At 34.4% G+C, this 15,947-nt stretch overlaps 1 protein-coding gene across 1 annotated transcript in view; it reads left to right on the plus strand.

The window, feature by feature from the left end:
- LOC148938686 (uncharacterized) overlaps window positions 1–15,947 on the plus strand; it is a 117,236-nt gene that overhangs the window by 88,628 nt on the left and 12,661 nt on the right. The window contains exons 5-7 of the mRNA XM_089107613.1: window positions 1,591–1,763; window positions 12,570–12,729; window positions 15,481–15,662. Coding sequence (XP_088963739.1) covers window positions 1,591–1,763; window positions 12,570–12,729; window positions 15,481–15,662 — 515 coding nt within the window. The remainder of the gene's footprint in view (window positions 1–1,590; window positions 1,764–12,569; window positions 12,730–15,480; window positions 15,663–15,947) is intronic.

A 15,947-nucleotide genomic window follows, 5' to 3' on the forward strand; every position in this document is an offset into this window, starting at 1 on the left:
ACCTATAGTTTCCAGGCCTGCTACACACTCACTGGTATATTGGTCTTTCCTAATGCTAATAACCACAATGTATAAGAAGTTCCACTTATACCATTTCCTCATTTTGAAGTCAGTCCTGTGTAGTTCCTGGATAATATTGAATGAGTGGCCTCTACCCATAAACCTATCGTTTTATTTCATCGACAAGGGCCTTGAAACATTAGTTTGTATCTTTGCCGGTTCTTGCCACTGCTTGCTAGTGTCGGTTATGTGAACCATCGCTTAGGATGACAGAAAATGGACTCGTTTGCTTTCAAACCGTTTTATGCTATGCAGTTGAACTGTTTTTACCCACCTTTTGTTTGAAGCTCTGCCACGGTGCTTCGGATGTTTGTTATCTTCCAAGGCAAATCTTTTCAGTTAATTAGTGTGCACTGCTGATACTGCATGAACACCCTCGTCCTTCAACGACTGAGCGACGGGCAGGAGAGAAAACCAGTTGATATAATACTGCTTGCAGTTGAGATAATTTGGGATATCTTCAGCAAGCCTTGTCACAAATTCAGAAGACATTCCAGGGCTAGAGCCTTTAGTAGTACCCTTGCAAGCATAAGCCTTGAAGTTACAAATTAAAATTATTTTTCATTCGCAAGATTAATTCCTAACCTCACTCTTGTGGCTTGTTTGGGTTGCATTGTCTCATCGGAAATCCTGCTAAAGCTCGTCTACACACTAACTGGTCTGAAATCATTTTGTTTACACACTAAGTATATTCCTGTATAATTTTCAGTGTTTTTTTGACGAACTTGATAACAGATTCTTATAAGGGTTGATGACATAACTGGTTTGTTGGAGGCTGCTTAGAATCGTTGTTGAAATGTTGGAATCTCTTGACTTCCTCTAATAAGCTTAAACAGTTTCGAACAAATTTGAGCAACCAATTTTGGCTGATATGTTAACTTCTATAAGCTTAGAAAGAAAAAAAAACAAAGAAGAGAGAGCGAGAAAGAAAGAAAAGATATACAAAGAAAGAGAGAGGCTTTACACAAAAGCTGTCAACAGTAATAGGCTTATACACACAGAAAATAGCAGTTTGATTTTTATACTTCTGCCAGATGGTGCCATATTGAATAATGATTTTGAAAGAGTACATAAAGCTGACGATTGCGTTAAGGGCGGAGAAAAACATATCACGGAATCCCTCAGACTATTCACAACATGTTCATGTAGACACCAGAATAAAAGGTCTCGTATCCATTTCGTAGTTAGGAGTTACACCAACGTCACTCATAGAAGAGTGACTTAATAGTGAGGGTATGATCTTTGAGACTACCTAACCGATATTAAATTGCGAGATAAGTGTCTAATAAAATACAGATTCAGAAAAAGCTTCTTGGCTTCCCTTGAATTTCATAGGTCACCCCGTAATGTCATCAGTTGATAAAAAAAAACATAACAATTATGCATGGTGCCGGGTGGAACCATCCGTTCTGTAAGGGTAAATTTTTTGTATGAATTATGCATGGGATGTAATCTTGATTTAACTTCCAAGAAAAAACAAAATGTGAGCTAGAGTCTTTCGATTCTTTAATATCATCCTTATTATTCTAGGTTGTAGTGGATCAGGGAAAACCTACTCTTCAATGCTGTTACTAAGGCAACTTTTTGACCTAGCTGGCGGGGGTCCTGAGACAGACGCATTTAAACACCTTTCAGCAGCTTTCACTGTATTACGTTCACTTGGCAGTGCGAAAACGGTTGCAAATTCAGAATCTAGTAGGATAGTAAGTATAAATATCATCTATTTGTATGAATTCGCTTGTAAAATAAGTTCAGCAGTGTTTTGACTTGGTTTGCTACTATATCTTTAGCTTGATTGTCGTTCGCTGATAATAAAAGCTTTAATATGAAATATGCAAAAAAAGAATTCTATCTTTTCCCTTCCTAAATAAACGTGAACCGACATATCTTCCAATTCTGAACAACAATACAAACAAATTTTGAATCTTGCCGACTATAATTTGTCAAATAATACGAAGTATTAACCCAAATCAACTGGGTAAAGGAATTTTCTGCTAAATAACAAGTCAAAAATATTTTAAACCAACCAATCAGATAGAGAGAAGTTTTTGCTCGTCCATTGTAATTGCATTTGTGAATTGCCTCTGTAATCGTCTTTGTAACAACCATTATATGCTGACTTAGATTTTCACTCTTATTAAATGAGAAGAGATCTTGGAGACAAAACAATATATTAATTCCTTTATTTTATGTTTCTAAGGTGAATGAGTGTGCCCGAACTTAAAAAAAAGAAAATATTTTTCTCAAAAGAGGTATAGATTTATTACCTAAATAGACACCAGCTAAAAAAAAATCATTTCAATGCGCGTGCAAGTAACCAGCCACCCTGCACGGTCTGAAGCCAGGCAATGATAATGGATTCTCTTAAGAAACTATTGATATGCTTCAACTGCACAAAACCTGAAAGAGGCCTAAGGAACCTTCGCTGGTGGCATGAAAGAGTAAACACCTTGAGCACGTGGAAGCTCAATACTGTCTGCAGTCGATTGCAGTCTGCAGTAAGACCCGCTAATCTTTATCTGCTGCCTACATTTTGTATCATGGATCAGTTGGGATAATGACTCTGTCCCTCAAAGACTGGATGGCCCAAATTCATGTACTATGTATCAAAACGAAGTCAGGTTGTTTATATACGCAGCCGTTTGGACGTTTTGCAAAAGAAGAGTTTTACAAACCTTGTTTCTTTTTCTCCGGTGGAATTATGAAAATGTCGCGTGCCCACTAGTTTAACTTCTAGTGCCACGTAGGGTGTATGATGCATGCATATTACATCTAATAGATGGTGCTTTTGTTTGTATTTGTCACCCGGTCAAATAAAAAATTATATAAATTTTAATAAAAGTCGACTGCAAGGTACCATCTCCTATCTCCCTGAAGGACAATCCACTTGACTGTTCCATATCTTAGGAAACAAAATCCTTTATAGAGAATGTCTAAAATTAAAAAAGAATAATCTAAATTAATCAAAAGAGGTTAAATAGAACTGTGGGATTGAGGAAGCATGATCCATGTCTACGTTGATTTTGTTTTCCACTTTAGTAATTTATCTACAAGCTAATCTTCTCGCCGTCTTATTTCATGCTAAAGGTTGGTTTCTTCTTTAGTGAAATAATGCAATTCGTGGATGCAACCTTCTGTCATTTTCCACTTTCTTACTGCATAGTAAAAACAGTCCTATCTACTATGCCAACCCAATATAGTAACAAGACATCGAATCCTGAAGGGATGGGGGAGATCAAGATCAGATGTTAGCACCGACCTAGTGTAAGACACCTGTACCAATCCTTATAATACCAAGCACACTAAAAATTAAATCTAGCTCTTTAATGGGTTAATTGGAAAGTTACAAAACTTGTGTGTCTTAAAAAATTAGGAAAAACTGGGAATTCAATTTCTAATGAAGAAGATCTCCAGTTCAAGTATGCAGTTTTAACGCTTAGTGGGCTTCAAGTTTAAGAATAAAGAGTCTGTGTGAAAAATGAGCAGAAAATGAGGAAAAAACGTAACTAGCTTTCTCTAGCTCTAGAAAGTATACCTTTCCTGGTTACTGTTGAAGAAGACACCCTACAGTTAATTGGCAGTAAACTGGGTAAAAAAAACTCTGAAAGAGAGATGAAACTATGCAAGAATATAACCCTAAAGTCTTAAAAAAAGGAATTAAAACGTAATATATATATATCACCGAACAGCTAAAAATATAAGCTATAAATTTATATGTTTATTCTTAAAATTCTATAAGATTAAACACTTCAAAGTATTAGCTAATTGACTTACCCACGGAATAATATCTTAGAAAGACCAATTAGACTATCCTATTATATTGTATTTATCTCTATAGTTGTCTATTGACACATTAATAGAATATTTTTCTTCTCATTTGAAAAACATTAAGGTTCTAATTTAATTTTGACATACTCTCACTAGCCTATATTTGTTCAACTGCAAACCGTTCTACCGGCCGTTTGCCTGTTGAAAGGCTTAACTAGAGTTTGGTGGTATAGTCGTTCACTTTGCTTTTTTGCATAAACATGATTTAGTGTGTGAATAGAGGAAACAATTTACGCAATAAGAAAGATGCTAATACTTGTATATCAACTAAAATGTAAACCGTGGAAAATCCCAGTTTTCAGGAATGAATAAAGCTAAGGTAGAGACAGGGGGCAAAAGGTGTTTTTATTCCAGTGTCCTTGGTACTTTACAAAAAATGCCACAAGTTTCACCAACACAAGTTTCTGCAACAAGAATTGATTCATCTCATAACAATTGTGTCACTTAGTTTGTGCTGTTCTTTTTGGCTTTTCCTTCTTATGACAGTTATGACACAGACTAGTATCTGTCTGCACTATTAGTTGCTTGATAATCTGCAACTAATTTTGGCAAGCATAATTCTAGATAATTAGTGTTATTCTAATTGAACTTTCACGACGCCCTCCTGCAGCAGAAAAGTCTTGTCCGTTATTTAAATGTTTTTACTTCATTTTATTTAAAAATGGAAATGTTAGAAAAATTGTTTTTAGTATGTAAGCTAGTCACTTATTGATCACTGGAATTTGCATACAATTCAAAATGTAAATATAAGGACTAAACTGTTTTTACCATGTATTTTATCAAGTAGTTTTGAAACCAGGATGATACATTTAATGAAAATACAAAATAATTAATTTCAGTATGTAAGCTAGCCACTTATTGCTCACTGGAATTTGCATACAATTCAAAATGCGAATATGACTGAGCTGTCTTTTATCGTCTATTGCGTCAAGCTTTTTTGAAAGCAGGAAGGTACATATAATGAAAATACAAAAAAAAAATTGTTTTCAAAAGCTAGAAAGAGGCTTGTTTTCAATTTTTTAAATTAAAATACAATTTGTCAAATAATGCGAAGTTTATTTCAAGTTTAAAATACATTTCAATGTCTAAGGAGATGCAATTGCCCCCCCCCCCTCGCAATTTGTACCCCTGCCTGAAAATAATTTATTAGATTGCTTAGTTTTTCCATTAATAATTATAAACCAATGAACTTATAAATAACGGAGAAAAATTTTTGTGCACCGCAAGGGCGTCGCGAAAATTGATTCGGAATAACATTAATTATCTAGAATGAGGCTTGTCAAAACTAGCTGCGAATTATCAAGCAGTTGATGGCTCCGCAAGACTTGCAATAATAATAATTATCAAGCAGTTGAAGCCAAGCTTTATAAAATAGATTTTCTTTTCTTGCAATACTTTACCAGTTTTATAGTAATGCCTTAGCATAAAGTACTAAAAATAAAGCATGTACATTTTTGTTTTGATGAATGGATGCATTTGTTTTCTACACTTATCCTTATATTTTCTATCCTAACATATAATTTGAATTTCCTCACATTGCTGTCAACCCTTTTCGATATAAACCTGGGTATTGGAATACCTCCTTTAATATAATCAATCTTACCATCAATGATTAGCTTTGACTCGTGAAACAGATTAAATTAAGTCCGTACTTAATAAATAACTTATCAGGGTTTTATCAACAAATGCAGAGTTGCATGAAGTCCTTGAAATGTAGGTCAATTGTGTCACTAGCTAAAATATCGAGCACGGATTTGGCTGGTAATCAAATTATCCTCAGAACAGCAGCTTACAGGTTGTACTATTAAGCTTTCATCAAATTTATTGTTTGGTCATTAAATACTATATATACTCATTGTTAACCAAAGATTATAAATACGACATCATGTGGAAATCTTGGACAAGAAAAGATTGACAGATGACATTTTTAAGTCAATTTTTAATGCGCCTATGAAACAACCATTGACATTTTTAAAGATATACACTCTTAAGTGGCATCCAGACGCTTGACTTTGCCTTGGTCGAATCATCACGCTCTTTGAACCTTGAACCTGATTGGTCGAAAGTTCAACAATGTAAAGAGTTTGGACTCGATGTAAGGCTGGATACATAAATACACCATTTATACCGCCATTGATTATTTTAGTCCCAACAGCACACAAATATTGGAGAGCATCTTTAAATTAGGCTTTAAAATGCACTAAAAACTGTACTATTTATTATTTGTCAGCCGTCCTCACTTTCATCACTAGTTACATAGTTGTACAATAAATTTAGGTTACAAAAGGAAAGTCTTAGAAATAAAACTAGCTTTCTTATTATTTCAAAATATCTGTTTTGAATTAATCAGCTCAATTATCAGCTCAATAATCTTGTTTTTTTTTTTACCTTACATTCTGCTTCTCTTTGACTAGGAGCTTTCCGAACATTCTGTGCACAATCATAATCGCGTTGTGGGAAAAGTTCAGCACTAGTTACATAGTTGTACAAGAAATTTAGGTTACAAAAGGAAAGTCTTAGAAATAAAACTAGCTTTCTATTATTTCAAACTTTTATTTCAAACTTTGCTCACCTGCGGAGTGTACCATCTTTCAGTATAGATCTAAGGCTGCATTAGATGCGTAAGATTTTGTAACATGCATTGGTTTCGTATGTTATTTGCGTCAATATGGCAAGAGCACTCATGCCAGAAGCAAATACACACGATGAAATTTTGCGACGACATCCAATGACATAGATGTAGTGAAGATTGGTTCTAAATGAACATGGCATTATATACTTTGCTACCCTGTAAATAGCCTATCTGCTTTTGCTAACTGCAGTCTTTATATGTAACTTTTTTGACTGGAACAACGCTTGTTACTCAGCGTACTGCCAGATCACATTTGTTATGTATCTTTTCAGCAACAAAAATTGTATTTGTTTTATTGATTTATTGATCAACTCAACAATTTATATACGCATTAACATTCTAGTCCTGTGTTAGCTCAAGTTACTAGTGGCATCTTGAGCTACTCTACCACATGGGGCAACTAGATGGCCTAAAAGCTTTTATTTTTTCAAGTAAATATTTTTTGTAATAGTGCCTGTCGTCTAGCTATGCTTTTACCGTGCTTTCCGCAGAAGATTGATTAGGAATGCAAGAGTAATAGGTCACTCACTTGGCCTGAAAATACTTCGGTACAATTAGTGCATTATTCTTCTTCACATGCATGCCTATGGTTTTTTTTCTGGAAAAAAAGGAAGAAATATGGAAATATGGAGTATATGAAATATGGAAAATAAAAGAGGATTTTTAGGAAAACGGTAATAAGGTTTTTCTTAAAAAAAAGGAGTGAGAAATTTTTTTGGCGCAGCAATATCAAATTAAATTGAACATAAAGCCTTTTTTTCGATCATGAATTGGGTGGGTAAAGGGTTATGGAAACCAGAAAGTGAAATGGTATACGAAGCTCCGCGAAATTTCGGACCACTTCCAGGATGAGTAGTTATGCAGTAGATTTTTCATCTAAAAAAATTTTAAAATTAATTGCTATTTGAATTTTTTCATATACTATTTTGGTGCATGATAATTTAACCTAGCAAAAAATATCAAACAAGACTTTGCGAAAGGACTAGTAGCTGACGCTTGAAGAAGCGGTCGTCCTTTCATGTCCAACAAACAGGAGATAATAGAAACAACAACAAAAAATTTGCAGATGTCGTAAGTAACCCAAAGAATAAGTTCGACAAGATGCAAGGGAAAGTAAGCTTTTTTCCATCCAACACAAGTCATGTCTAAAAAGGAGGTCAATGGTAGGCTTGGAAATCACGCCACTCCCAATCCCTCTTCACCGAAGACTGCGACGTTTGTATCGAGGTTGAAGGCACTATTCTAGCTTGATGGTTTTCTAAATTCCCTCGCAAGTAGCAAAATGCTATATTGCATCTGTGTTGTGGCATTATCTCCGCTATTAATGTCAGTATTTTGTTCTCTTCACTAAAAAAAGTTCTTGTGGTTCATGAATGACGTTTCTGGTGTTTGGAGAGTATATACTGCCCTGATTTCAAAGTTCACCCAATATTTTCCAAGCGCAGTACGGGCTTAGAAAGTGATGCACCTAATTGCCTGCATTGTAGTTGAGTCCTAAACCCTCATTAGAAATGAATAGATGGACGTGGTCGGTATGAGTGGCCAGTCAAACAGTTCGTGGTAACGAACTGTAAGTAAGGAGCGACCCGGCTCAATGGTAACCGAAACTCTAAAAACCGGAATTTTGGTACCAATAGATACATCAAAAGAATCAGATTTTGATTTCAAATATATAAGTTTCATCAAGTTTAATCTTACCCATCAAAAGTTACGCGCCTGAGAAAATTTGGCTGATTTTTGAAAAAAGGGGGAAAGACCCCTTAAAAGTTATAGAACCTTAATGAAATTCACACCATCATATTCAGCGTATCAGAGAACCCTACTGTAAAGGTTTCAAGCTCCTATCTACAAAAATGTGGAATTTTTCATTTTTTGCCAGAAGAAAGATCACGGGTGCGTGTTTATTTGTTTGTTTGTTTTTTGTTTTTTTCCCCAGGGGTAATCGTATTGACCCAGTGGTCCTAGAATATCGTAAGAGGGCTCATTTGAACGGAAATTAAAAGTTCTAGGGCCCTTTTTAAGTGACCAAAAATGGAGGGCAACTAGGCCCTTTCCCACGCTCATTTTTTTATCAAAGTCACCCAATTAAAATTTTGAGATAGCCATTTTGTTTAGCATAGTCGAAAATCTAATAAATATGTCTTTTACGATGACTTAATCCCCCACAGTTCCCAGGGGAAGGGCTGCAACTTTGCCCATTGCTTGCATATTGTATTGGTTATTGGGAAGTATACAGACATTTTCAGGAAGAATTTTTTTGGGTGGGGGGGGGGAGGGGGCTTGAGGAGGGGGTTAATCGGAATAATGTTTCCGTGGAGGATGTTTCTTTGGGGTAAGGGATATTTCTATGAAGGGGGCGCCGGATTCCCAAGCATTATTTAAAAAACGATCAGAAATTAAATAAAAAAAAAACAAGTTTTTTCAACTGAAAGTAAGAAGCAACATTAGAACTTCAAATGAACAGACATTACTACGTATATGAGGGGTTTCTCCCCCAAGTCAATACCTCGCTCTTTACGCTACAGTTTTTTTTAGTGCTTTCAAAAAAGCTATCTATTCTAATTAAACGGCCTTTGTGATTCAGGGGTGTTTGAATTAAATTTTTTTTACTTTTTAACTTAAAGTGCGTGTTTTTTAATAAGGGGAGAACCCAAAAATATACTTAATACAATATAAGTAATAAAAAAAAAACAATAAAAAAAAAACAAGCGATCCTGCTAAATATTAATCCAAACTTTTAAAAACGGAGCTTTGAATTAAATAAATTTATAGAAAGAATTTTTTTATAATGCTGATTCTAAATATATAAATTTTGTTAAGTTTAGTATTACTCATCAAAGGCTACGAGCTTGAGAAAACTTACCTGATTTTTTAAAGAGGGGGGAAACATCCCCTGAAAGTGAAAAATTTTTAATGAAAATCACTGTCAGATTCAGCGTATCAGAAAATCTGCAACTTTGTATTTTTTTTCCAGAAGAAAAATATACGACTATAGAAGTTCGTTACGTAAGTTAATTTGTAAATTACGTCAGAATCAAATTTAGAGACAGCCATTTAGCAAAAGAAAAGTAAAATTTTTATGCAAATTTTGTTTACTTATTCAATGACGGTGAACCAAAAAAAAAGTTGCATTAACTAAAAAACGATCAGAAATTAAATAAAAAAAACGAGTTTTTTTAACTGAAAGTAAGGAGCAACATTAAAACTTAAAACGAACAGAAATTATTCCATATATGAAAGGGGCTGTCCCCTCCTCAACGCTTCGCTCTTTACGCTAAAGTTTGACTCTGTCTCACAACTTTATTTTTTAAAACAATAAAAAAATTTAGCGTAAAGAGCGAGGCGTTGAGGAGGGGACAGCCCTTTCATATACGGAATAATTTCTGTTCGTTTTAAGTTTTAATGTCGCTCCTTACTTTCAGTTTAAAAAACTTGTTTTTTTTATTTAATTCAAAAACTGACAGTCATTTTTGGCTTCTTTTTGTAAGATTAGCCAAAGGAGGCGGATTACTATGTGAATGTAAAGACTCAAAAAGGACTACAAGTATAAAAACTAAAAATTATATTTTATTGAAAATTAGGTCATATTGTTAATGTAGTCTTTTAAAACCTATAAGTAGGCTACAGAAGAGTGGATGTATGAAGTTGAAAACTTATTCCCTTCATTTCCGAACTTTTTTCCTTGATTGTTTTCAAATTTCTGAAAAATCCAGTGCTCTTTTAATATATGGCAGCTTGAAAACATTTTTCTATACCAGCATTTTGAGTGTAGTACCATTCATGAAAGTTTATTCAGCTCAATAATCTTCTTTTTTTTACCTTGCAATCTGCTTCTCTTTGACTAGGAGCTTTTCGAATATTCTGTACACAATCATAATCGCGTTGTGGGAAAAGTTCATTCCCCAACAACCGTATAAAGTTAAAACAAATTCCCACCAAAAGCAGGTTTTGCGTTAGCACACTAAATATGGCTATTGGCCATACCGTGTCGAAAAGTAGCATCTTCTTCTTCTTCTTGTTTAGATTGGTATTGAGACGGTTTCGCATAATTTCATCGCCGGAATTAAATCCCAAGGATCAGTAGCGTATTTGAATTGATAAATGTTTTGTAGTTCATTTATCACTGTTTGGAACATCACATTTGGTATATATTTTTTTTTATACAATTCTAGTTATTTTAAAGTGTCATTGCTCAAAATATGCTTTAAGCAGGAAATATGTCCTGACTCTTAGATGGGAAAAAAGGGTCCAGGATCAAATACTCGTCATGATTTCGTAAATCAAAAAGCCAATTGTAAGTTTAAAAAGGCATGTAAAATTGCATAAATTTTATGCTATAACATTATTTTCCTATTCTTTTATTTAGAAGGTAAGATTAATTTTTAACGAACATAAGATAATGAGTTACTCAAATGTCAGACTACAATTTTTATTTGCACTGGGCGTTCAAATCCCACCCAATGCCACTGCATAACCGAAATTTTAGATCGGTAATTCATGTACAAACATTCAAGCCAGTTGCAGGCAGTAAAATTAAATCTCATTGGAGAATCATATTTTGTTTTCTTCTGTCTAAGCCACTTAGGAATTGGTGCGTTTTTCAGTTTGGGAACATCATCCAATTAGCCTTTTCATGAGCGAATGGGCAGCTCTCAAAGGAATATAAGGAATCTTGTGGTACCGAAAATGCTAGGAGTGATAATTCTCTTAGAATAAAACAATATCAGAATTGGCAATTGAATCTTCTGAAATATCTTCTTTCGATGAAGTCAAAATCAAAAAAATAAAGTTACATTATAAATGTAACTGGGAAAATTGTTTTCAGTGTATGTTGCTGTATAATAGAGTGTCAGTAACATATTTTTGTCATTCATTTTATGCCTTTTTTTACAAAGCTAACTAGAGTAAAATTGGAGGAGGGGTGGTCGATGATTTTGTTGTGGGTAGACTGAAGTTTAAATATATTGAATTGCAAGAGAAGAGAAAAGTGTCAACAAATTTATTAGATGAATAAGAAAGAAAAATGATCAGTTTTGCTAATATTTATTTATTATTTGATTAAAACTCATTTAAAACATTCTTTGACTTACTTGACCAACCGTCCTCGAAGTTCGTTTTGGGGCCTCTTCATTTACTATGTTACTGATATGGCGTCTGTATGAGTATCTATCTTCATCCAAGTAGATAAGTTGTGGCAGGTGGAGTGTTGAGAAGATATCTTTCGATCTCTTTGGGGGCAACCTCTGGGGCAAGAACCATGCACGTGACCATCCAAGACTATTTTAAAGTTAGACTTAGTGCTAAGCTGGAGTGGGTCTCAATCTGCTTATAGCCTTCTTATACCTATTAAATTCCACCTATTTAACTTGACAATAATTCAGATTTTTGCTTTTATAAATTTTAATTTTGTCCACTGACCTCCTGGGTCCCTCCAGCAGTCGTGTAAGTTTCAGACTGATTTCCTTCTCCATTTATTTTAACAGAATCCGTTCCAATTTTCCAAAATATAGCTGTGAGTATAAAACTAGAAAATTGTTGAATTCTTAGCTGATTGAAAATCTAATCCTTAAATATGAAGCCATAAACGTTCTGAACGGTTTAAGCAAGTTTAAAAAAATTTGACAAACAGCAACCCAGCCGTGATTGCTCCCCGAAAACCAAACCAGAGCGAAATGCCACATGTAGTAAACAATACCAACGTCCATTTCCAGCTTATATTACGAAGCCTAAGTGTTTTTTTTTTCACCAAAGAGCAAAAGCTGAATAGATTATTGTGTTAGACCAGTGACTAAGATTCACTAAATAATTGAGAATGAAACCAGGAGAGCTGAAAACAGCCGATGAAAAATCACCAGTAACTATTCTGGCTTCAAGTGTGTAGTTTCTGGTTTATTATAAAATAACTACTGTTTGTACTTTGTCAGATATGACATTCCGCATATATTACATTGGTAAAATGGCTCCTTCAAATTTTTTAATCTAACCATGATTCTGGTTAATTCAAAATTTTACATGGATCCAAAAAGTATAATGAAGGACATTTTTTCAGGGACATTTTATCGAAGTTCAAGTTACCAATGGAGAACTTTACAGAACAAAAATCCATTGCTATTTTTTGGACCAGACGCGCGTGGTCAAGCCACTGCCTCAGGAGAAAAATTATCATATTTTTTATCAGATGCTAGCCGGTCTTACCTCAGAGGAAAGAGGTTAGTAAATATTTATCAGTTGGACCATCGTAATATTTTAGTTGTTGAGAGCAGTAGCCTTTTTAAAGGACTAAGATATAAAAAAACAAAACAAAAAACCTTCCTATTGCTGTTGTAGCGTGCCTTCCACCAAATCGACTAAAAATCATGACTTCTGAATATCTTTATTTTGATGTCTACGTGACTGAACAATTTACACTACTAACTAAATGTGAAAAATCGCTCGATAGTTCTATGTTAGTGGCTATTTTTCTTTGATAGTGGTAAATTATTTCAATTATCAGTTTTAAATATATATTTAGAATTGCTCGGTGGTATGCAGATTTCTAGAAAAACTTTTTTTAATAATCATAGTTCATTCTCATAGCAGTCTTTCACCTAATATGGGTTATTATGTATATAGCATAGTATAGTATAGCATAGAATAATGCTATTGGATCATTTTGTGGAACAGGGAACCGAGATTCTGTCAGGTCAATGTACAGTATAATTAATATAATGCCTGCAGCTGGATTGCGTGATTTTTATACACTGGTTTTTTAAGTATAAGTCTTGTTATGGATGCCTTTCAGATGGTTTTAAAGGATTATTTCGGGAAAGGTCTAATGTTGATTGTCGCGAAACTCGAACAAGTGAAGGTATTGAGGTTCCTCGCCTAGTTTTAGTGGCGCTACTTTTTCAGTTATTTATAGAGGGGCAGAGCTGTGGAATAAGCTTATCCCAAGTACCAAGGAATTACCCATTAGTCAATTTAAATCTGAGCTACGTGTGGGGTTGCTTGGTAAGTATACCTTCGAAACAGATTGAGATTGATTGAATTAAATTAGACAGTAACTGTTTATTATTTTCTTGTTGTTTTTTTGCTTCGGGATCATGATATTATATTGTTTTATTATGTATGATTTATTTATGTATGCTACTGATTGATTTTGTCCCTGTTTTTAAGTATAATAAATTGCTATTACTACTACTAACAATACAGTATTTCGGACGTCAGGCGTAAGCAAGAAAAAAAATCGTATGTAAGGACCACAGAAAAAAATAGCTTCCCCTCTCCCCTTTAAGATCAAAAATTAGAAGCTCTTTATCCCCTTAATACAAATTTTGAAGCCCCTTATGACCACCTCCCAAAAAATTCCTGAATGTTTTAACTCCATTCCCCGGCTGAGACGCGACGTCCTTCGCAAGCCACGCGACGCCCCAGCACGAGTCGCATTCGACTTCGACCCCACCCTACACGGATGGAAGCGACCCAGAGGACGCCCACCCACTAGGTGGAAAGACAAAGCCGATGAATTCCTCACCAAGCCCACATCCCGGTGGAAGAAGCTGCGCTCCTGGCAAGCGATAGGTCAACCTGGAGGCACCTAGTCTCCTCGTTCTCTACGCCAAACCCTCGGCAGGAGCCTTAAGTCAATTTAAGTCAAGTCCCGGCTGAGAGACAAATTCGGGTAGACTAACTTTCTTCTCTTACTAGTTCTTTATGCTCTTCGAAACAACTGTCGAAATTATTTTCAATGTATTGCTTAGAACTTTCTTAGAAAGATTCTCAGAAAATTCTAGTTAAATTAATATTATTAATTACAATTCTGTTAGTTAAAAATTCACGTTTCAGGTAATGTTTGCTTTAGTGGATAATATAGCACAAGATCGCTCTTTAACCCACTATCATGAACAATTTGACATTAATATTACTCATGTTGATCTTTAATGCAGCTAAACAAAAAATACTTCTTTAATTTTGCACCTCATTTCTTGAATTTGATTATTTTTACTTAGGAAAAAGGGTTTAACCATAGAGAAAAAGAAACACTGCTTTTTAAAAATCTTGCGACCCAAAAAGCTTTTGTTCTCTTAAATTACTTGAATTTTTACAAAGGAGAACAAATCAGGTAGCATTTAGATTTTTGTTCTTTTAACCCATCAGGTTTTTTTCTGTCTGAACCAATAAAACCAACCAGTTTTTTTCTGTCTTAACCAATAATGTTAGCAAGGGGATTCGATACCTTAAAGCAGTGGTTCTCAAACTTATTTAGAGACTGTACCCCTTTTTACCCACAAAACATTTTAGGTACCCCTTCTCAGTTACCGGTACTAACTAAACTACAGCTAAAATCAAGGCCGTATCCAGGGGTGGTTTGGGGGTTCGAACCCCCTTCCCCCACGAAATGTTTGTCTTGCTCGTAAAAACATAACAAAAATGGATATAAACAAATTTATTATGTGTTTTTCTTAGTTTTTTTTTGTGTAACAAAAAAGTTTATTTAAAAAAGCTAGTTTATTTTAAACTAGCTTCTCGTTAGCTTTTAAACTGTTGAAACATTAGGATCCATCATAAAGTTTTCGCAAGATTACTTTGGGAGTTCCCCGTGTTGTTGGAACATTCGCTAATGGGGCCCTCTGTTTTTGTAAACGGTCATCTGGCTTTGACACTCGCAAAATGATTTTTATGGTGTCGAATCCCCTCTAAAGTGGGGTCATTTGTCTCTCCGGAGTTGTTAACGCCTAAGGAATAACGGGATTGTCTTACGATAATCCGACACAAATTTAAATTTATATAAATAAAATCTAACTTAAGTTCAAACTTAATTGATTTAAATTAAAACCAATAAAATTAAAGCACACATTTTACCACATTACTATGGAGAAATAATTTCTCTTTTTCTCTCTTAAGTTTAAAAAGTTTAAAATGTTATTTCCAGCAAATGTCTGAATATTGAACTGTTATTTTAATTAAATTTCCCTTTTTAGTGCGACTGAAGCTCGAAGGCTATAATTTACATAATTTGAAGTATTTAAACCAAGGTGACCTCAAGCAGAATGAAGTTGAAGATGCTAAACGATTTCAGGCATGGAAGGCATGCTTAGGTACGTTTTATTTTTCTTTTCTTCTTGTTTACCCTACTGAAGGCAAAAGTGTTATTTGCACTAAAGTGAGAACAAGATATATTTGCAATAAAGTTTGATTTTCATTATAATATTTTTAAAATGAAAATAATACTCAATTTTATAAGGAAAAAGAACGTTGCCTGGATATAAATGTATTTTTGACAACTAATTTTGTATGTTTTCTTCTGTCTAGTTTCAAAAAGGCAGTATTTCAAGCAGTCTATTAGTTCTCATCAAAATATAGATTAAACTTAATTACTAGACATTTATTCAGATTCACTCGGAAACTGTGAGTAATAGCACCCTAGTTAGGGATGGAGCGGATCGGG

Source organism: Artemia sp. Qi Xiang Cuo, unplaced genomic scaffold, assembly GCF_049724085.1.
Source record: "Artemia sp. Qi Xiang Cuo unplaced genomic scaffold, ASM4972408v1 HiC_scaffold_3025, whole genome shotgun sequence".
Lineage (NCBI taxonomy): Eukaryota > Metazoa > Arthropoda > Branchiopoda > Anostraca > Artemiidae > Artemia > Artemia sp. Qi Xiang Cuo.